The sequence below is a fragment of the Mesocricetus auratus genome, unplaced genomic scaffold (assembly GCF_017639785.1).
Source record: "Mesocricetus auratus isolate SY011 unplaced genomic scaffold, BCM_Maur_2.0 Super-Scaffold_100010, whole genome shotgun sequence".
Lineage (NCBI taxonomy): Eukaryota > Metazoa > Chordata > Mammalia > Rodentia > Cricetidae > Mesocricetus > Mesocricetus auratus.
Window position 1 is genome coordinate 5967579 of NW_024429194.1, and position 23397 is coordinate 5990975.

A 23397-nucleotide genomic window follows, 5' to 3' on the forward strand; every position below is an offset into this window, starting at 1 on the left:
CATTCGCCCATTCATTCATTCATTCATTCATTCATTCATTCATCCATGCAATACTAACTTTCTGGTGTGTGCCAAAGCTGTGAATGCCGGAGCACCTCGAGGGACCTTAATAACTGGCTTAAAGCAATAAACATACATGGAGCCTGAGCCCCGTGGAGTTATTTCCAAACCTCCCCCATTTAAGCCATTCACTATTCTAGCAAATAATAAGCCTGCTTTGTGCAGAAGAGATAATGTTTTGGATACCGGGGTCTCCAGACTCACAAGTCACCTGTCTGTTGGGAATCAGTTTAATTCCTTGCGTTTCTATCATGCTTGGGACTTGCCACAGGCCAAATGGCTTCTTGTTTTGTTGTTCGTTTGTATTTAAGTTTTTGTACCAATGATAGTTTGGAAAGAGTTTTCTCATTCCTATGAGAAATGTGACCCTCTAGGTTCTATCCCCGGGATAGAAGGCGGCGGGGGGGGGGGGGTCTATGAAAGAATTTCTAAAATCCAGTTGTGATTGCCTTTGCAAAACAATGTGACTTCTTCAAGTCTGCATTCACAGCGGAACAGGCGCGTGCGCTGTGCATTAGGAAACCTAGTTCTAAATCCGGCTGAAATTCGGTGGGTAACGTGATCCCTCTCCGCGAGCGTGCCAGCTCCTATCCTGTTTAGAACCCGGTGTTCTGAGGTTCTCAAGTTCACGCGGAGGAATTTGCTAAATAAATCGCTGGCAAGCCTCGGCAGGTTTAAATGTTTTCAAGTTGGAAAAGGCAAAACAACCCACCCGTGCCAACTCCTAAACCTTGGGAGTTTCGGGCGCTTGGCATCAGAGTTTTCACCTGCTCGCTCTCCGCAAAAATGCATTTACTGAATTGGACGGACCGCCACCCAAGGGTCTGAGACAGACAGCAACCCAGTTAAGATAGCGGATTCCTTGCCCCCCCGGCCCCGGAAAACCGCACGCAGGAGCCACGGCCCCGCCAGGGTGGCTTTCACACCGAAGCCCGCGTGGGCCAGGCCGGGGGGCGCCCGACACCCAGAACCGACTTGAGTTCGGGGCGGCGGCGACCCCAGGCCACGCGCTTTGCGACCTCGTCCGCGGGGCGAGCGGCTAATACAAGCTCGCGGTTCTCAGGAACTGGTCGCGGCGGAAGAAAAACACCACGAGTGGAAATGCGCGGAGGAGGGAGGGAGGGCGGCGGGGAGGGAGGGAGGGTGGATGGGTGCACCGAGGTGACCGAGAAGGTCGCCCCGCCGCGGAGCCGGGGCGTACGGCTCGGTCCTCCGGCCGGCAGGGGTCGCGCTCCGGCGTCGCCCCGCGCCGCGCCTGCGCTTCCTGCCCCTCCCGGTCCGGGATGCTGCTGCCGCTGCTGCGGAGGAGCTGCTTCCCTTCCTCCTCTCCCGGCGGCGGCGGCATTGGAGGAGGCGGCGGCGGCTCGGAGAGGGTGGACGGGGCGCGGGGGCCCGGGGCGCGCGGACGGCGGCCCGAGGGCGAGCCGTATGCGTGCATGGATCCGAGCGCCGCGCTGCACCGGCGGCCCGCGGGCGGCGGCCTGGGCGCGGTCTCCCCGGCGCTGTCGGGCGGCCAGGCCCGCCGGAGGAAGCAGCCCCCGAGGCCGGCCGACTTCAAGCTGCAGGTCATCATCATCGGCTCCCGCGGGGTGGGCAAGACCAGCCTGATGGAGCGCTTCACCGACGACACGTTCTGCGAGGCCTGCAAGTCCACCGTGGGTACGCCGGGCCTGGGGCGGGCGAGCCTGCGGGGAGGTCGGGGCCGGCTCCTCGGGCGAGCACTCACCCTCTCCCGGGGCCGGGCTGGGTGTCCCGCGGCCTCTCCGCGCGCGCCCCCGGGCACTGCCGCCCTGGGGACATCTGGCATCCGAGGGGCGCACGGGCCGGGTCCCCCCTGGAAGCTCTGAACCCCTTTCCCGGGGCCAGGCCGAGTTTCCCGTGACCTTTCCGCGGGTGTGCGACCCCCTCCAACCCCCGGAGCCGGGTCATTCCCTCCCGGAGTCTTCTCTCTCGGGTCATGAGGTCGGGGTGATGCATCCGTGGAAACTCCCGGTCCGTTACACCAGCTCGCCCGGGGAAGGACTTTGTGAGGTGCAAAAGAAAAGCGGGGGCGGAGGAGCAGCCACCGGTGCAGCGCCCCGAGGTCACCATCCTAAGTGGGATCGGACCTCTTAGTTCTACGGGCTGGAGGAATGAGCTGGGGCTGGCTTTCTCATCTCCCATCCATTTCCACGGCTCAGTGGAAAGAAGTTGAGCAATTCGCTGCAGAGACCGTTCGCACTAAACGCTGCCCTCCAGCTTCTGGTTCTGTGCTCAAATGTAGGGCAGAGGGATTTCGGATGTGTGTATCCTTGACCTCGAATAACCCGGTGACAGGCAAAGTGAGAGCCGTTTGCTACGTGAGGTCGGTGAAGTCGGTAGGTAAGGCTCCTGCTCGCCTTCCCCGGGGTCTGGATTTGACATGGCAAGGAGTTGTTTTTAATGACGTTGGACGGGCAGGAAAGGCTGCCCGGAGAACTCTGATTTGAGGCGACTCTATAGATAGGCTGCCCGGATTGGAGGGTGACTCGATAGAATAAACAGGCAGGACTGGACAGGGAGTCAAGAGACCGTCTGATCTCTGTGAGTTCGAGGCCAGCCTGGTCTACACAGAGAGTTCCAGGACAGCCAGGGCTAGGTAGAGAGATCCCTGTTTCCAACAAGCAAAGTCTGAGCTTGGAGGCTTGAAACGCTAAAAACATGTACACATATTTACAGTTGTAGCCACCGACGGCTCCCATTTTCAGATGAGAATTCTGTAGAGAATGTTAGGGACTCTCCTTAGAAGGGTTATGAGTTGCCAGGTAACACAGAACTTCGGCGGTTTTAAGAACTTACTGGAAAATTAAACCTCCAGTTTTCCATTGACTTTTTAAATTTCCTTTTTGAGTATTCCCCTTAGTGCTTTTTTTTTCTTCCTCTTCCTTTTATTTTTTGAAATATTTATGCTCCTTCTACCCTTTTTAAAAAACGTTTGTCTTAATGTGATATTAAAATCCAGTAGCATAATTATACCTGTTGCAAATATCCGATCTCGGATCGTGAGAGCTATGCAGAGAGCTATTAACCAGGAAATGAGGCTTGTGTTATTTTGTTAGTATCTGACATCAGTGCAGTATGGTTTGAAGGCAGTTAAGAATTATCAGTCTTTTATGGCCCCATACTGACACACATAAAAACGAAAGGTATGACTGTCCAATTTGGAAGGAAAAAACATCAATGCAGATACTAACACTACGAAGGCATGAGGTAAGGGAGGGGATGATGGGTGGAGCCGCCCCCCAGAACAGGACAACCACACTCTAGACATAGTTCATAGAAGTGGATGCTTGGAGCCCTTGGCTGGCAAGTAGTTCTGAGCCGGCAGAGTGAAGCCAGCCAATGGGACAGCATAGGATTGCGTAGTCTATCTGGGAATGATCAAGGAAACCGGCCCCATTACACACATAATTGTGTGTGTGTGTGTGTGTGGACACTGGGGGTGGCTGGATTTTTTTTTCTTGAATGTTTTTGTTTACTCTCTACAAAACCTATAGTAATCCCCCCCTTTGGAGTTTAGGGAAAGATGGTAACTCTGACTTAATCAAAGCCTGAAGACCCTAAATGCCCACAGGCCCCTCTTCAGCTCCTGCCACTGAGCGTAGTGTGTTGCCCTGGTAGTGAGCAGGTCATTTGTTGGGTACCTGCTGTGTGTGTGTGTGTGTGTGTGTGTGTGTGTGTGTGTGTGTGTGTGTGTTGGGTGTCCTGCTGCCTGTGGGGTAAAGTGGAAAGTAGGGTGTGGGTTCCGGGGGCAGGTGGGTGCCAAGTTCACGGTGAGCTAGGTGACAGGGAGGAGTGCTTAGCTGGCTGGGGCTGAGAGCTTCTTGAGGACTCCTTCCCATTGGACTGTGTGACGCTAAGTTCATTCCTTAAGTTCCTTTAGAAAATGCTGTTCAATATGACTCTGGGCTGTGATTCTGGGCATGGTGTAGCCTTCTATGGCCTGTGTTTTTAGTTTCTCCTCATCCCAGCACAGAGAGCCCACCATTATGGGGGGGGGGTTTAAAAATGAAGATAGAAGAAATTAGGAAAGATGAGATAGCAGTTTTAAATTTCCCTCTGAGGACCTTTGTCCTCTGTAGCAATACTTACAACTTCACAGCCCCACCTTTGAACAGGCCAGGTCTCAGAAGACAGCTAAGAGCTTAGAGGGCGGTGCTAACCTATTGGCCAAGGTACTTGTGTTAGCTTCCAGGATGTCCTCTCTAGTCTATGCAGAGACGGAGAGACTGAGCATGCCTAAGCAACCTGGACAGGCTTCAGCCTGGACCACACCTGCTGGAGTTCTTGAACTGACAACAAAATTGAGGGTTCATAAAACAGTAAGACCATGCAGAAATGGCTGTCAGGCGGCTTTCCTGTAAGTGTAGTCATAGCTGTCTTTACCTGTAAGTTTCAGAATGGGTATGGAGGAAACAGGCCACTTGGCTCTTTGATCTGGAACTTTTAGGGCTGACGTTTGGGTGAGAATAGTCAAGACATATTCTTCTGGGTTAAAACTCTGATTTTATTTTAATTGCACTTTTGCACTTAAATGCAGTCTTCCAAGCCATGGCACAGATGCTGAGTGTTTTGCTTAAGAGAGAATTGTGGGGAGGGGTGCTAGAGAGATGGCTCAGCCGTTCTGTGGCTGCTCTTCCGGGGGACCAGGGTTCAGTACCCGGCACCCGCTCGGCAGCTCACAACCATCTGCATCTCCAGTTCTGAGGCACATATGTTGTCCACAGGTATGCGTGCAGGCAAAACACCCATACACATAAAATAAGAAAGAATTCCAGACTTCCATTCCCCATCGTGGAGGAACAGCAGCCTCCCCAGTTGCCCAGCCCGCCGCCAGAGAAGACAACTCAGGGAGAAGCAAGTAGGGGCGGAACTGAGGTTTGGATCGCAGACCCAGGGAGCAGTGTGCTGTGATCGGGTTTATTTAGGGAGTTAGTGTAAGCCTCCAGGCCTGTGCGATGTCTGCCTTGTGACACCTGGTGGCTCTCTTTCAGGGAAAGGCTGTAGGTTTTCTTTGGGGTGAACTGTATAGGGAAAATAAAAACTGACAGACGCGGCCCCAGAGCCTCCCCCTCTGTCTGCTTCTCACGCTGAAGAGAGAAAGTTTCACTGTGCATGGACACAGAGTAGAGACAGCCTCTTTTTTCCCCACGGCCTGTGGCCTCTGCCGGGAGCTGTCTGTTGAGGCCCTGAACTGGCTGGAGAAGAGAGGAGGGACCTTTGAATCTGATAGGCAGAGTTGCTCTGCAGCCGGGGCATCAGATACATTGTTCCAACTACACATTGGTCTGAGCCGGGGAGGAAACACATGGTGTTGTACAGTAGTCACTCCTCCGACACTTTAGAGAGGTTCTGTGTATCTCCCCATCAGACCATTCTAGGAGCCGCTTAAATAGGGCACAAAGCTGACACCTGCATGCCTGGCTCATCCCTGTAGAGGGGGTGCGGTCACAAAGAGAGTGGCCATTCAGTGTAAGAAAGAGGTGAGAGCCTCTGTGTTCCGTCAGAGGGAAGAAACTGGTTATTTACCTTTCTTTCTGATGCGTGGCTTTGATGTTGGAGAACAAAAAAATACGTACCAAACCCAGTACCCTGATTGAGTGTGGTTGTGCTGGTGTTTAATCCTGCAAAGCCAGGAAGCCACAATACAGACCTAACAGGGTGCCATGCCAGGTGTGCCCCTGAGAGGTCTCCCTCCCCTTCAGTGTGGCCGGCTGCTGACTCCAACACTTGTGCTCCTACCTTCTTGCCTCACCGAGTAGAACAGCTCCAGCCAACCTCGGGCAGGCGGATGAGGAGCCTTCCTGTTCCCCACCCTTCTTAACGTAGAAGCCTCTGAACTTGGCCGGCCGGAACCCTGTGATGTCACCGTTCCCAGTCAATACAGAGCTTGGATGTTTTTCTCCCATTTTTCTTTCCCTTCCTCGTGTGTGTGTGTGTGTGTGTGTGTGTGTGTGTGTGTGTGTGTGTGTGTGAGAGAGAGAGAGAGAGAGAGAGAGAGAGAGATTTTAGTGCTCTCCTGTTGATGAACTAGAAGGAAATTTCAAGCCAACAATCCCTTTTTTTTTTTCTTTTCTAATTTTTACTCAAAAAGAAAAGCTCTTGTTCTTCAGCCACCATGGCCTTTCCTATGCTGCCCAGATCGGGAAGTTTGGTTCCCTGTGCTGCTCAGATTGGGGAGTTTGGTTCCCTGTGCTGCCCAAATCAGGGAGCATGGCGGGTAGCAATCTGGGCCCCAGTTCAAGCTCTTCCGTAAGTCACCAGTGTGTCTTTAAGAAGCCCACGCCCCACAGGTTCCTCATTCATTGAAAGACGGTTGGCGGCACCTTCTACTTTCTCCCTAGTTCACAGCATAGGAATAAACAGGGAGTCCGCGTCCTAGGTACCTGGCCCAGAAGCATAACCCATCGTTCTGTTTTCCATATCAGTGCTATGAATACAGAAACTGCCAGAAAATCCACACCCTGTAAAGATGTGCACAGTGTGCACGGTAGAGTAAGAAATAGCAAGTGAGGGGCTGGAGAGATGACTCAGAGGTTAAGAGCACTGGCTGCTCTTCCAAAGGTCCTGAGTTCAATTCCCCCAGCAACCACATGGTGGCTCACAACCATCTATAATGTGATTTGGTGTCTTCTTCTGACATGAACGTGCCAGGACACTGTATACATAATAAATAAATCTAGAAGGAAGGAAAGAAAGAAAGGAAGGAAGGAAGAAAGAAAGAAAGAAAGAAAGAAAGAAAGAAAGAAAGAAAGAAAGAGTGTGAGCCATAACGCTGGTGTAGTGCGGCCACCTCACGGCCCCTGCACTGAGCCATAGAAAATGCTAGTTGGGCACCTGGCTTTCCCCAGCTGTTCCGCACCATAATTATTCCTTCCCCTTTAGACTAAGAACCGGCAGTGCTGTGTGGAGGCAAGGAGAAGAGGCCACCGGCTTCGGTCCTCCGTCTACTTGTGCACGATAAGGTTTGCTAAGGGATGCCCTTTGATGGGGCAGCACACGCTCTTAGAGCAGTACCCGGAATACAGCGCACACCGGGATGCTTGGTTCGTGCTCCTTCTACTTGTGAAGGCCGAGCAGCATTTTCCGAGGTTCTGCTGTGACTTCGGTGAGAAGGGAACTACCTCCGGGTGTGGGCACACAGCGCTCCCAGCCTCTCCCTGCCTCAGGCTGCGTTGCCGTGCCTGCGTGGTCCAGCCAGGCATGCGGCTGTGTCTTGTGAGTCTGTGTGCCGGGCAGAGTCACAGGGTGGTATGCATTTGCCAAGGCCGGAAGGAAAGAGAAGGCGGAGCCGCCATGAACCGACGGGGGCTGTCTGTCCACAGCCTGGTGAGCTTCGGTAATGGTGCGTGGAGGGTTACACACCTCTTCTTTACAGATAGGTTTTTATCTTATGTGTATGGCTTTTCTACCTGCATGCATGCCTCCACACTGCACGTGCACAGTGCCCTCAGAGGCTAGAAAAGATTGTCAGGTCCCCTGGAAGTGGAGTTGCAGGTGACTCTACCATGTGGGTTCTGGGAACCAAACCTGCATCCTCTTCAGGAGCAGCCAGTGGTCTGAAACCACTGAGCCATCTGTCCAGCCCTCTCTCGCCTTCAGTTTGGCTCTATAATAGTGTCTTTCTCTGAAATGATCACAGATTTCATAATTAGAATATTGTTTTTAGTTTTGCTGAATCCTTACAACACAGCTTGGAGAGGAAAAGCCAGATAAATCCATGAAGTTTTACCCATAAGATACTTTGGGGGGGCTGGAGAGATGGCTCAGCAGTTAAGAGCACTAGCTGCTCTCCCAGGGTACCCGAGTTCAGTTCCCAGCACCCACGTTGGCAGCTCAGAGTTATCTGTAACTCCAGTTCCAGGGGAGCCAACACTCTCACACAGACATAAATGCAGGCAAAACAACAATGCACATAAAATGAAAATAAAATCTGGACTTGATGCAAGAGCAGAGGGCCACATCCCCCTCTGTCCCTCGTGGTGTGCAATTCACCCTGCACTCTTCTCAGGGGGATGCAGCCTGGGCAGGAGATTCATTTCCTTTAATAATTATAATAATAATTATAATTATAGTGCCTCTCACCCAATGTTGAACTTGCCCCTGTGACTTTTGACACATTTCTTAATTTAGTCTGTCACTGCCAAGGAAGGGATATGATATCCCAAAGTGCCTGACATTGTCTATGATAAATGATGGTATGTACTCCAAACTGAAGGCAGTGACTGACGGAACTGTAATGTCACAACCATTTTATACGGAGACCTATGTGAGACCCTGGGGTGCCCTGGCTGTGGTATTGCTCAGTAAAGTCCAGTGCCGTCTGGGGCTAGCTGCAGGCTTTGAGTTGGCAGAGAGGCAAGTCAGTCCTGCAAGGGGAAAGCATGGCTCTGTCTGCAATCCAAGACTTGGACAGCGAGGTTGTTTTTTTCTTTAGACTGGAAAGGAACATGAAGAAAGAGCAGTCAATGTATTTCTGCTCTCCTCTGTTTTGTAACTTGGTAGGGCCCAGCAAAAAAGAAACAAGTGTTCTGGAAATGTTTTCCCTTCTGGACTTCCTTCAGCTGTCACAGACGGACCAAGAAGGAAGCAAAGCCAGGCTCGCCTCTAGTGGTGAGATTATGATGTTACTGGGCCACTTGCAGGACAGGTCACATAGCTCTCTCCCTCGCCCACCTGATGTTTATGTGACAGCCTTTAACTGCTCACACAGCGTGAACTTGAATAGTGATTGTGCTGTTGTGTTAGCATGTGGCTTACATACACACACACACACACACACACACACACCCGCTGTCTCTGATCTGATGTCTCCCTACAAGATGTCATGGCAGTGCCCCCACCTGACTGGGCTGCCGAGAGCACAGGATGCTTTGGGTGCAAGACACCAAATATCTGACGATGGAATTGTCACTGCTACTAAAAGTGAAGATTGAACGTGAGCCACGCAGTTTAGAGACCACACCCATTGAGAGTAGGGAGCCTAGCCAGAATAATCTGTTTAGGGATTACTACTCCATGGAAGCAGTGGAATAAGTAATCTGTTACCATAGTGATCTCTGAGATGTTTCCAGCCTGGAAAGACTGACTGCCTGTCCTTTGCAGAACTGTGGACCAAGTAAAATGTGTCTATACACACGTGCACACACGTTTAAACCCATCACTCCCATTCCACAGCGGCCTCCTCTGCCTCTTGTCTTAAAAAAAAAAAAAACCCAACAAAAAACTACTGGTGAGTCCTGACTATCCCTAATTTTTCCTAAATTACAGCATTTAATGGAGAAGAGAGGCCAGCTGTCAGTCACCATCAGAGTCATCGAGTTGCTGCTGTGTGCTGGGCAGTAAGCCAAGGATGCTAGGTCTTTGGAGGAGCCCAGCCCAGGGGTGAGGCCAGCAAAGAAAAGCGTGGGACCAGGACCTGGGGTGGGAGCAGGCTAGATGGGGCGAGGGAAGGTTCCGTGGGAAATCTAGGATTTAAAAGGTTTCTGGGCAGACAAGAAGGTTCTCTAAGAGCGCATGGCAGAGGAGCGTGCTCTGTTGCCAAGTGCGTGGTGTATTAATGTAGGTCAGTGTGACCCAGCTTTGGGGGCAGGGACTGTCCCCATTAACCCGCAGGGTAGGGAAGGCAGCTTGCTTGCCTGTTAATCAAGAAGCCTCCAAGAAACTGGGTTTTCAGCAGGCCTGTAGATAGACAGGAAGGCGACACCCACTTCGTCCCTGTGTGTGGATGTGTAGCTCTCCGCTGCCGTCTGTGCTGACCGCCCCTCACCCTGCAGTCCAGATAGTTGAGATTGTTTATGGCTTGCTGTTATCACGAAGGACCGGGCCATTTTTGTGGGAGGCGGATGCTACAGATACGCAACATTTTTTTGTTTGTTTGTTTTGTGTTGTTTTTCCATCAGGGCCTCTCTGTGTAGCTTTGGAGCCTGTCCTGGCACTCGCTTTGTAGACCAGCCTGGCCTCGAACTCACAGAGACCCGCCTGCCTCTGCCTCCCAAGTGCTGGGATTAAAGGCGTGCACCACCACACCTGGAAGCGTGAAGTCATTTTATACTTGTGAGGTGATGTTTTTAGACACGCTCAGTGGTGTACTTATATTAATACAAAGAAACGTGTCCAAGCCATAAATTGAAAATAGAGTGATTTCCAGGACAGCCAGGGCTATGTAGAGAGACCCTGGTTCGTTCAAACAAACAAACAAAAATAAAATGAGCAAACATTAAAAATAAAAACAAGAATCAAAGCACAGGGACCTGCCTCCACTGGGGTGTCTTATATTCGCAGAGCTTCTCTGTTGTCCATCTGGGGGCTGCCCGCCAGCTCAGTCTTACTGACATGTCTAGTGTGTTGCTAATTTTAAACCCAGCCAGTCACATGTCATTCTGTTCACCTCAGATCGTCCTCTGACCACTGCTGCCTCAGGTCCCAAAATGGATGACCAGAGGGCAGTCAGAGCCACTGCTAGCTGTGGTCACCTGCACACCCGGCCGCCTGGGACCGGCAGTCTGGGGTCCCGGCAGGCAGCTGGGAAGTACATTCAGAACAGAAGTGTTTCTGGTGCCTATGGTCAGCCCGAATCTCCTTGATTCTCTGCTAGTGAATATTGAGTTTGAAAGTCTCAGCCTAAGATACTTTTGTCTGTGACTATAAAAGATGTCAGATGAGATACATAAATGAAATTTGGATTTTTAAAATTTATTTGAAGCTTACTGGTGTGGTTTTAAAGAAGAAAAAATATTACACATGGTGGTTTGCTTGCAATATTAAGAGGAATGAATATTAAATTGAATATGCTAATCTGTCGATGGGTAGGGCTTTTCTTTTCTCTGTGTGTGTGTGTGTGTGTGTGTGTGTGTGTGTGTGTGTGTGTGTATGTGCTGATGCCTTGGTTGCCCAGCCCTGTCTCTAACAGTTTGTTCTTCCATAAGTGATATACTGGGTCATGCGCATATTTACCAACACTTGTGAGAACTAAAAATTTAATTTGTCAATAACTTCCTAATTCAAACAAAGGCTGCTTGAAATCGGGGTTGAATTTCCACCTAAGAATCATCTCTGACTTGGCACCCTCTGTAAACCTTGCTGTGGTTTCTAAACGGCACCTGGGGTCATGAATCTTGTGTAGGGGTGGGTGGGTGCTAGAATAAGCCAGGGGTGGGCTCGGGGGAGCGGGAGAGCGCTCACTGCACGGGGTGGGCTCCGGGGGAGCGGGAGCAGGAGAGTGCTCACTGCACTGCACGGGGTGGGCTCAGAGCGCTCACTGCACGGGGTGGGCTCCAGGGGAGCGGGAGCGGGAGAGTGCTCACTGCACTGCACGGGGTGGGCTCAGAGCGCTCACTGCACGGGGTGGGCTCGGGGGAGCGGGAGCGGGAGAGCGCTCACTGCACATCTGTCCTGTGCACTTCCGAGTTTCTGCCACACGATGTTTTAGTTTCCCATACTTACGAATGGGACTCCTGCGATACACGCGTCTTGGTTATCTTTACTTCATATTCGCTTGTCTCCTCTCCAGGTGTTGACTTTAAAATCAAGACTGTAGAACTAAGAGGGAAGAAAATTAGATTGCAGATCTGGTGAGTTAAGTCTGCCCCGTTGTGCCCTGTGTGTTTAACAACAACCCACACGCTTGGTTACTAAGATGGACCATCTCACCTCCTCTCCCTTCCTTCCTCGCTCCTTTTAAAATCAAATTAACAGCACTTCCCGGGAACGGGACTCCTCGCTTACACCTCATCCGCAGCGGGCTGTTGTGCTACCATCCTGAGCTGTTTGAACCTCTCTGCCTGTGTTCCACTGACGCGCCTCCAGACTGCTTCCATTAAAACGATTGCTTGGTTGAATGTCTTGGGCTGGTGTGTAGCTCTCTAGAACTCTTTGCTTGGCATGCACAAGGCCCTGGGTTCCACCCCCAGCCCTGCTGCGGGGAAAGGCACGTGTTCACATCTTTACAATTACTGCATGGTATTCAAAAGAGCCCAGTGTGTTCCCAGCCGTGTTATCAGGAGAGAAAAACCCATAGTCTACACCACAGCTCAGGGACCCTCTTCTGATACAGCGTGGACATGGTGTGGCAGGCGTGCCCTCTCCTGCTGGCCCGTGGGGTGCTGTGTGACTGGGGCATCTTCTGCATACCAGAAGGGGGCCCAGAAACTCACCCGAGGAGAATAGACCCTTTCTCAGCTCAGCCTTGGAACAAGAGGCCAGGCCAGCTGTGTTGTAACTGTACTCGGGGCTTCAGTCTCTTCCCTGTTAACAGCCCACAGTGGTGACTAGAATTCCCCATGTTGCTAGCTAACTCTGCAGAAGGAAGGCAGGTCTGGCCTGCGGTGCTCCAGCGGTAGCCCCGCTCGGCCGCTGGGAGAATGCATTGTGGTTTCCGTAACGCCAGTGCGACACTGAGCTTACTAACTCGTCTTGGCAGGTCGCCCTCAGCTCTGACTGTCTGTCCGCCGTCTGTGTGTGTTTGCTTTCATCCGCGTTAACCGCTGCCGCATCTGTGGTCTCACCGGTCATCTAACACTTGAATGTTAGTGGCATGTCTCCATCCTTCATCCATGTCCTTGTCTGGGGCACAGCTGCAACCGAGCCAGCCATGCTCTACCGGTGTCCTGAGGTAATCGCTTTCCTTTGATCGTCTGCAACTGTGTAACCAAAGGGCTATGGGGATTTATGGTTTTGTTTGTTCTTAACAGTTCTGCCTAGATACTTGATAGCAAAAGGCAGCTTTTCCTTACGCTAGTCCACAAAAAGGTAACAATCTTTGTTTCCTTCATCGCTGTCCATCAAATTGTCTCTCGTGGATGGGCTGGAGAGAGAATGCTTAGCACTTAAGACCACTGGCTGCCCTCTCAAAGGATCTGACTTAGATTCCCAGCACCCACGGGTTCTGTGAGTCCAGTCCCAGGGGATCCGACGACCTCTTCTGACCTCCTTAGGCACCAGACACATACTTAGTGCACACATACATGCAGGAAAAACCGTCCATATAGGTAAAATTTTAATCTTTGATACAAGCTGTTGTTTCTTTTTTTTTTTTTTTTTTTTTTGGTTTTTCGAGACAGGGTTTCTCTGTATTGCTTTGGAGCCTGTCCTGGAACTTACTCGGTAGACCAGGCTGGTCTCGAACTCACAGTGATCCGCCTGCCTCTGCCTCCCGAGTACTGGGATTAAAGGCGTGCGCCACCAACGCCCGGCACAAGCTGCTGTTTCTAAGTATAAGCGCCTCCAGGACAGCTTTTGAAGGGATCAGGACAGGTCCACCTCTGCACCTAGCATCTGTGGCTGTGTTCTTCTCCCCGAGAAGGATAATGTAGCTAATATTAGGATGTGTGTACAGCTGGTTTGAGTGGGTGACAGGCAGAATATGTCCTGGGGCTGGAGACATGACTCAACAGTGAAGAACAGCTATTGCTCTTGCAGAGGACCTGGATTTGGGTCCCAACACCCACAGTGCATGGCTCACTCGGAGCTACCTGTAATATCCAACTCTAGGAGATCTGCCACCCTCTGGCCTCCGAGGGCGCCCTTATGCATATACATCATTAAAAAAAAGTCTCTTTTTGTAATCTGAATGGGCAAGTGACTCTTGTCGGTTGTGTCTGGCCTTCCCAACAGTGGCTTCAACCCTGATCAGTCCTGGCTTTCCTGACGTATGGAAGCCTGGTCTGTGAGAGTTGGTAGTGTGTATTCCGCCACACGGGACTCTCAGACTGCTTTTCTCATAGATGTGAAAGCGTTCCGCCAGAAAGTGCCCTCTGCCCCTCCTGACCCTTTGTAAAGTTCTGCAGCTGTTGGCACAGCACTGGGCAACGTCACCGGGAAGAGTGGTGCTGTGTGCAGGATTTACAGAGAAGCTGACTGCTCCGCATGGAATAGTCCAGTGGTTAGGAAGCAGGACTGGTTGTTGCTCGCCCCTTGTTGCGAAAGTGCTTAGCAGACCAATTGAAGGGAAAGATGGCTTGTCGCAGTTCGTGGTTAAGGGGGTACGGTCCCTCATGGTGGGAAGGGCTGTGGCGGGAGCCGGGAGCTGCTGACTCACACCTCAGCAGCCTGGGAGACTGCTCAGTCTGAGAGCCCAGCCCAAGCGACGCTGTTGCTTCACTCAGGGTGGGCCTTACCCTTAGCGGTGCTCTCCGCGGACGCTTGCAGATAGGCCCTGTGACTCCCAGTGCCCAGGAGCTGCCTGATCAGCGGTCCAATACAACCTTCTTCCTGACGGGATTTCCACAGTGAATCTTACTTCTACAATACTCCAGCTACTTGATTAATCACACGCTACTCAAAAGACTTTCTCATCTGAAATATTTTACTCAAAAGATGAAAAATGAGCCAGAGAAATAGTTCAACGTTAGAAATAATTTTTGTACTCCTTTTGCTAATATAGAAAAGCCTGGGGTCACGGTTCTCTTCGGGTGTTTCTTTAGTAAAAGCACAGATTGGATGCTCTTTGTCGGAGAGTTTGGGACCAGAAGTGTTTCTGATTTTGGAACATTTACATAGATACAATGAATTAACCTGAGTATGGGTCCCCAGACTCAATGTGAAACTCGTTTGTTTTATATATGCTATATATATGCTTGAAGATAATCTCATACATCTCTGGTGTGCCTGCATTTTTTTGAGATCAAGTGTAGAATTTCTCACGCATGACCTTAGCATCCACGCTGGCGCTAAGAAAGATCTGATGCCTTCTTCTGCCCTCCACAGGCACCAGGCGCATGCTCGTGGTACACATACGTACACGCAGCAAGGCATCCATAAAAACAAGAGAAATATGTAAAGCTTTTACACGAGTGGCTCCATACTGATGTGCACTAGGTAGTCGTGAATATCCTGTTGAGTGGACTCAACCCTTCACTCTCCCGTGCTCAGTCACGTGGCTGTGCACATGGAGCGTGTGGTTCGCTTTCCGTGTGCTCAGTCACTTTAGTGTGTGGCGGTTTTTGGGGATAGGAAATAGCTCAAGCTGAGTATTTGGGGGACGCAGAGCAGTCATTCCAAGGGATGGTTTTTCCTGCCGCAAGCTTTCACTCAGGCACCAGAAGCAGGTTAGGGAGTTGTCTTCGGTGGGAACTGCGGTTGCTGTCATGAGTGCTGTGTCCCCTTTTATCTTAAAGAAGCAAATGGCCCCGTGTGTCGATGTCCTGATGTCCCTGATGAGGCTTTCTGGGGAAGGGTGGTGCTCTGACGGCTGGTAACCTCAGTGGGTAACCTGTCTCCACTTCTGATACGTAGCTGTTAATCTGTATGCCGATAAGCCACGTGTAAAGCAGCCTGAACTCTTCCCCTCACGCCTGTAAGGCTGGGAAGAGTGTCCCCATAGCCCTCCAGGTGGAGAAGGAGCATGTGGAGTTGGCCGCTTCACTGGTTTGGAAACCGACTTCTGCTGTTTCCTAGGGATACGGCAGGACAGGAGAGATTTAACAGCATTACCTCAGCCTATTACAGAAGTGCCAAGGGGATCATATTAGTCTATGACATCACCAAGAAGGAGACGTTCGACGACTTGCCAAAATGGATGAAGATGATCGATAAGGTATGTGTGTGCCGCCTTCCCCGTTTGTGAGCGTCAAAGGGGAACAAAATGGTACAGAATCCTTGGTGGACTAAGCGTCATCTTATTCATACACAGCCTTGTTAGAGATGAGGAGGTTATGGAATAGATTACCCAGAACCAGCTTGCTGTAGCTGTGGAAACAAATGCTCATTGTGGTCAAAACCCTTTCTTTACTCGCTCAGAGTTGGACTAAGAAAGGTTGAGTGGACACTCTGTGTGTACGCTATGGTGCCGTGGGTGGTCCAGGGTCTAATCGTCCTCAGCCTTGTAGATGTCCTTCAGTTCCTCCTTTTGAACAAGAGACCATTTCTCTCAGCTTCCAATCGAGTCATTATAGAAAATTCTGTGTTCGTGATTAATGTGAGCTGTATCTTCCTCTAGGAAATGTGTATAGCAATGCACCTTCAGAAGACAGGCCAGTTGGGATTGAACTGTGACCATGTACATACAGTTGACCACAATTTGAGAGGCTCTGCCCCCTTATGCAATAATCAGATGTTTGATTCCTTTGTGTTACAGACACATGATTGTATTCAAATGTGACTGTACTTGGCATGCCATGTAGCTACTAGAAAAGGTTCGCTTCTGGTTTTACTAAGCAAGGTTTCCCTATGTCTCCCTTCATAGTATGTTAGGGACCAATGTAAGAAATAGGAGGGCGGGGCTGGAGGGAGGGCTCAGAGGTTCAGAACACTGACAGCTCTTCCAGGGGTCCTGAGTTCAGTTCCCAGAAACCGCATGGTGGCTCACAACCATCTACGATTAAATCTGGTGGTGACCTATTGGCAGAACACTGTATATGTAATGAATAAATCTTTAAAAGAAAGAAATAGGAGGGCCAGGCATGCTGGCACCCACCTTTAATTCCAGCACCCAGGCGGATCTCCGCGCATTGGAGATAAGCCTGGTCTTCGTGACAAGTTCCAGGCCAGCCAGGGCTGCACAGAGAAACTCAGCAGGAGCAGCAAAGGGCGAGGCAGACACAGATCTCCACTCGCTCTGTGCTTGGCGCTGGTCACAGGGTACACGGTCACCCTCGTGCCACAAGAGAGCGACCGTGTACAGAGAAGGCCCTAGTCTCAACACACCGACATGGATAGGTTCAGGGATCTTTATGGGGTAGCAAAGCCGACGGTTGGGGGTTGGGGGGCGATAATTGCAGGGGATCAGTGATCTGCCGTGTGGCTCTTACACATACGCAGAAGTGGTGGTGTTAGCCGTTGGGGCGCCCTCTTCTGAGGGGGAGAATTTGAGTCCTCATGGCATCAGAGGTGCAAGTCAAGAGTTAAAAAAAAAAGCCAGCTTCGAGTCCCTAAAAAAGTAGCCTAGTAACCATCGCCTGAGCTGGCTGGCAGGAGAGCTCAGTGGGTAAGGACGCTGCCAGGCCTGGTGACCTGAATTCATGAGGCGACCCAACACGGCACCCCGTGTGGCAGACGGAGAGAGCTGACTGCCGCAGGTTGTCACCTGATCTCCACACACGCGCCATACAGAGCCCACGCACATGCGCACATACACGGGACAAGGAAAATCAAAACCCCTGTTTTAGTGACGCTGGAGGAGTTGAAAATGTCACCTATAGCAGAGTTAGCGGGAGACTGATAGCATGTGGCTCATCTGCGTGACTTCCAGAATTAGTGACTCTTAAAGCCAGCTAAGATCAGGCACGGGGAGGGACTCGGAATCAGAAAGCAAACACACAAAGAGCTGGTTGGTGTCCGGAATGTGCCTGGAACAGCGTTTGTTCGCTGGAAGTTATCGTCAGAGTCAGATTCTGGGCGGGCCAGGCCTTTAGCAAGGTTTTTCTGACTCCTGAGCTCACCTGTTAAGCAGACTTGCACACAGGGTTGAAACACTCACCGCAGCTGCTTCTGGTTACTCTTCTGTTGCTGTGATAAAAGACCGTGACTGAGGCAAGTCATGGATGGAAGAGTTTGTTTTGCCTTGGGGCTCTAGAGGGAGACGAGCCCCTCACCGTCAGAGTGGGGAAGCATGGCGGCAGGCAGGTCAGCAGCCGGGGCAGCAAGCTGAGAGCTCACTTCCTAAACGCCAAGCGCAGAGTGAAGAGAGAACTTGAAATGGTGTGAGTTTAACTCTCAAAGCCCACCCCTGTGACACACCTCCTCCAACAAGGCCACACCTCCGAAGCTCTCCAAAACAACGCCACCAACCTGCGACCGAGTATTCAAATGCCGGAGCCTATGGGGGACATTCTCGTTCAAACCGCACGCAGGGTTTTGCAGCCTTCAAACTAAGGTCCTCCCGCTTAACACAGCAAGGGTTTACCAGCTGGTCTACCTTCCACCACTGGCCTTAGTCTTTGGGGGCTTACATTCCTGAAAATGATTTTTCAGGGCCCATTATAAGATCCATGTTTGCAGCTGTAAGCCCACACCCCTTAGTCAGGCCTAGCATATGTTTGTTGGCCGCGGAGGAGTCCCCTCTGTGTGAAACCTTGGAGTTGCTCCTGCGGACACCGCTTACACAGTAGTCTAAATGTGGTGAGCGAGGGCCTGTTAGGTGTTTGGGTTTGTGAATCCACCAAGGACGGTGCCCCAGCCTGTCCTGTGTTCTGTGTATCGTTCTTGGTGTAAGAGCTATTTTCTCCTCTCTCCTCCCTCCCCCCTCACCCCTGCTCTCTCCAGGGTCTCACTATGTAGCCCTCCCTGACTGGCTTCGAATTCACAAGAGATCCTCCTGCCCCTGCCTCCCAAGTGCTGGGGTCAAAGGTGCGCACAGCCCAGGCCGTTAAGGCTGTCATCTCTGGGACGCTCACTTTGGGCCAGCCTGTCCCATCATGCTAGCCAGTCAGGCTGGCGCTCTCGCTGATGCCTACATGTCAGCAAGACACCCACATAGGGAGCTGCCTCCCACCCCGTCTCCTGGCCTCAAGAGTGCTTTGGCCGTGATCCCCAGGTTCCTCCAGTGCAGTCCGTTTCAAATGATTTTTCTTTTTTCAGAAGTACACAAAATGGGATGAGTTTATTTGAGAGGTACCTTTATTTTTTTAAATAAAACCTTGCAGATATAGTTAAAATCATTCTGGATTGTAGAGTTAATGCTAACTTCATTGTAGCATAAAAGTAAGTTTACGATCTCGGGCTGACTCCATTTTACCTCCAGGTATGGTACCGTGAGGGCCTTGGAGTCCTCAGAGCAGAAGGACCTGCCTGGTCCGTGGCACCTGGCTTCACTCCTGGCCCATTCTGTTGCCTTTCACAGCTGGCGACCCTTCTTGAGCGCACAGCTGTGTCTGTTGTTTTTAAACATCTCCTTAACGGTGCCTTAGGAATGGCTGGGGCCGGGGCCACGGTAGTTGTTGATGCCTCTCAGAAGTCCCTGCATGTCCTGTCCCTGCGTTTCCCATCCCCCTCCCCCCAGAGGTGCCCAGAGGCAGTGGAGGGGAATGAACAGAAGGCAACTGGTGACAAGCTGTGTGAGTTTGCACTGTCTGTCAATGTGTGACGCTTCTGAAAATCCCGCAGTATGCTTCGGAAGATGCTGAGCTGCTCCTGGTTGGAAATAAGCTGGACTGCGAGGCAGACAGAGAAATCTCCAAGCAGCAAGGAGAAAAGGTGCGTGGATGCCGGCCGCTCCCAGGCGGCACCCCCTGCTCTGCCCAGCGTGCCCGCAAACCGCTCCCGGGCGTGCTGTGGGAATACAGAGCGTGTGCAGTAATGGCCCCCAGCACGCCCTCCAGATTGTTCACTTCCTGTCTCTTCTTTGGATTCAGTGGAAGCAGAGACTTAACCACATTAGCACATGGTGTGTTATTATGTTAGCTGACATTTTATACAGGAAAAAAATAATGTTTTCAGGTTGCAAGATTTGCTTTCACAGCTTCTTTTTCTCCTGCCTTGATTTTTGCTAAGGGTCCAATCATGGAGAAGCATGGACACTCGTATTTTAAATGTCAGATACACTGTACATTTAGACTCTTACAAACATAATAGGATTTAAAGTTCTCCAGAGATTTTGTGTTTTATATATATATATATATATTGCTATTTACTTACAGGAATTTGCTGTACACATGAACCTGATATTTGAACATAAATGGGACTTTACAGACCCTGGGCTCCCCCACCCTTAGTGGTAAAGCACAGAGTCAGTGCGCCTGTCAGAGACTTGGCCTGGCGTGCGCACTCGTGTGTGCATACACACACACACACACACACACACACACACACACACACACACACACACACACACGGGTCACAGGTCTGGGTTGCACCACGTGGTTAAAACGGGCACATGTCTTCTCAGTTTGCACAGCAGATAACTGGGATGCGGTTCTGTGAAGCCAGCGCCAAGGACAATTTCAATGTGGATGAGATATTTCTGAAACTCGTTGATGACATTCTGAAGAAGGTAAAAATAAATAAATGTGCCTGCTCAGCTAGCTGCCATGGCAGCTGTCGCTCGTGTGCAAGTCTGGAGTCCTTAGGCTTGGTAGACGGTCTTGTTTGCTTTCCTTGAGGTAGAACGTTCTGGAGTGCCTTACACAAGGTCTAGTGACCACGAGAAGCTGGCAGAACCTTTGCCTAGCATTCTTGATGCCCCGACCCCTGCCTAGCAGCGTATAAATAGCCCGGGGCAGAGCATAGCGCTGAGGCACAGCATTTGCTTAGCAGACGCGAGGCTCAGTCTCCAGCACTGCAGGTAAATAAGCTGCCGTATCTACGCCACCTTCCTTTCCTTGTTTCTCCTTTTCCCAAAGAATTGAGTTTAACGTGGAGCCCCCTGGTGCTGTGAAGCCCTCCTTGGAGAAGGGCCACAGCTCCTGGTCTTCCTTGGGCCCCTCTCTCCAGACAGGGAGGTCACCTTCACAGAGGATGCCGGGCGGCCTCACCAGGCAGCGGCTGCCCTTCAACATCTGTCAGCCACTAGGTGGTGTCCCCCAGAGGGGTGATTCTAGGAACCCTGCAAGCCATCGCTAGACAGTGCACAGTGCTGTGTGAACAGCCGCAGCGTGTGCATGTTACAGACGCAGTTGCCTTCTCCCAGATTTGTCCCTCAGCGTTTCATTGCATCTGTCAGTGTGGAACCTTCCAGGTAGGAAGGCTAACTGTTAAGCACTAACCGGTTATGTCACTGAGGCCCCATAGATGTGACATGATTTAGAAGCACTGGCGGGGGCTGTTGCTTCCTTCAGACAATGGGCCAGTTTCCTGGTGATTAATATGTAGAATTTTCATTACAGTAGATTCGGTGCAAAGAACATGTGGTTCTTGTCACATTGCTAGGGACCAAGCCTGGGGCATCCTCACGCATGCTGGGCAAACATTTATGACCAAGCTGCTTCCCAGCCTCTCCTAAAGGCGTTAGAAAGCTTCAGGGGCTGGAGAGATGCCTCAGTGGTTAAGGGCATTGGCCGCTCTTCAAGAGGACCCAGGGTCGATTCCCGGCACCCATCCAGCATCTCACAGCCGTCTGTAACTCCAGTCCCAGGGGATCCAACGTCCCCCTTCTGGCCTCATTGGGTAACGGGCATGTGACACAGACATACATGCAGGAAAACACCCCCATACACATAACGCAAAGGTCGTGCGATTCAGGACATGCCCTCTCGCCCGAAAGACTAAGGTCTCTGTGTTCTCTCCTTGTCCTTCAGATGCCTCTTGACATTTTGAGGAACGAGTTATCCAATAGCATCCTCTCGCTACAGCCAGAGCCTGAGATCCCACCAGAGCTGCCTCCTCCCAGACCACATGTCCGATGCTGTTGATCGGCCGCTTTGGAGACAGAGTGCAAACAGTCCCCGGAAGCGGGGAAACCGTTCTGTTGTGCACTACAATCATGTGACAGTTTCCTTTCGCACTTTGTAACCCACGTCAGCTGTACACTAACTTGTAAATATGCAAATATGCAATCCTGGGTAAGGTCGGGCTATGAGCCACATACTTCCCTTCAAACTGCATTACTTCCCCGTTACTCCAGTGTGTGGCCTGCGCACGCCGGGAGGTATGGTACTCCTGGTGTGGAGAGCTGGAGAGAAGAAAGGTGTGCTGTCTCTTGAGGGCTGCAAACGTCCTTGCTAATTACACTACGAGGCAGATGCGCCAATGGGAAGAAAGGGCCTGGTGCTTCGCGTTCCGTTTCAACGAAAAATCCACAAAACTGAAGATTTTTTTTGAAAGAGAAGATATGACGACTGCCTTTTCTTTATTTACAAGGCTTCCCCAGCCGTGGCCTCTTGAGGTTTGGAGTATATCTGCCCCAAAGCAACGCTCCACAGCCGACAAGGAGTTGTCTATCGGGTTCTGTAGTGACTTCTCCTAGGCAGAGGGCTGGATTCCACTGGGTCCCGCGGCTGCAGGATCTGGAGGTTTCCAGTGGCCGTGATGGATGTTTCTAAGAACGACAAAGATTCGGTTGAAAAAGGACTGTTGGGCAGGGATTGTAGCTCAGTGTGTTGAGCTTCAGTCCCCAGCACCACAAGGAGGGAGGGAAGGAAATAAAAGTAAAGTTGAATTTTTGAAACTATAGAAGAGATTTTAAAACCACACTCTGCTGTCCTACACAAATCCTGTTTAAAGGGATTTTAAGAGTTACATTTTACTATATCAAAAAGCATACATGCATTTGCCTAGACACCCGTATCTTTGTAATGATGACCTCCCATTGATGGTGAAGTTTATCCTAGAAAGCTCTAGACTGTGTTCAAGTTTTCTTGGGTTTTTTTTTTTCTTGTTTTTTCTTTCTTTTTGTCTGATAAGGAATTTGTGAACTCTATCTTTGGTATATCTTTTATTAAACTGCACTGTTTTGTTTAGTCAAGGTAAATAAGTATGTATTTGAATAACTTGGTGTGTCCTGAGTGTTGTGCTATGAGAAGCATCGTGGTCTTTCTACACTAATGAAGTGCAAATAAAATTTTGTATTTATGAATGACAGTTGAATCTCCATATGTTATTTGGTGCAGTTGTGAATTATGTATGCCAGTGTTTTTCTCCAGCTCCCAATCTTATCCTTTTGAGTGTAGGTAGGGAAAAAACGTAATGTCTTCTGCTGTGGAAAACACCCTGGTTGCTTCAGGACAGGTTGAGGCTGGGATCTCCCAGACAATCCAGCAACTCGTTTTCCTAAGTCAGTGTGCTCAGGAGATGGGGTATCAGACACTTTTCCTGCGGGGTCCACAGCAGCTGCGCCCCTCAGTGCTCACCGTAGCCAGTGAGTAAGCACACGTGACTTTGAGAAACAGCGGACACTGCTCAGTGAGTGTTCAGGAGGGTGCATCAGAAGGGTCACCACAAGACCACAGCCACCCTGGTCTACCTAGTGAGTTCCTTGACAACCAGAGCCACATAGCAAGACCTTGTCTCATACCCCCCCCCAAAAAAAACAAAATTTTAAAGAAAAGTCAGCCCGCCATGTGCTACTGTGCATATGTGAAGACCTTGGTGAAGTCACTGAGTGGAATGAGACAATTACAGAATAATTACTACATAATAACTCCACTCTGAAATAGAGTCATGGAATTCATAGGCAGGACCATGGCTATGGGGGGGCGGGGGCGGGGCTAGTAGCCAGGGTGTAGTGGGTGGGGTGTTGGGGGGGATGGAAGGCTGTGGAGACAGAGGTTAGGCATGGTGACACCAAGAATGTGCTTAAAGATACTGAGCTCCTACGCACAAATAGTATGGATGAGGCGGTGTAGTAGAGACTCCTATGGGTTTTCACAAGCATAGCTCAGTCTACAGTTAATCATTGGCTCCCCCATCCCGTTGGTCCCCCCCCCCCCCCAAGCCCACTCTGTCCTT

At 50.8% G+C, this 23397-nt stretch overlaps 1 protein-coding gene across 1 annotated transcript; it reads left to right on the forward strand.

Moving 5' to 3' along the window:
- Positions 1-1328: 1328 nt before the first annotated feature.
- Rab12 (RAB12, member RAS oncogene family) lies at positions 1329-22530 on the forward strand. Its single transcript, XM_005082555.4, has 6 exons — positions 1329-1719; positions 11591-11651; positions 15475-15613; positions 19120-19209; positions 19901-20005; positions 21249-22530. Exons 1-6 carry the CDS (start codon positions 1344-1346, stop codon positions 21360-21362), a joined length of 885 nt encoding a protein of 294 aa, XP_005082612.2. The 5' UTR covers positions 1329-1343; the 3' UTR covers positions 21363-22530.
- The last annotated feature ends 867 nt before the right edge of the window (positions 22531-23397 follow it).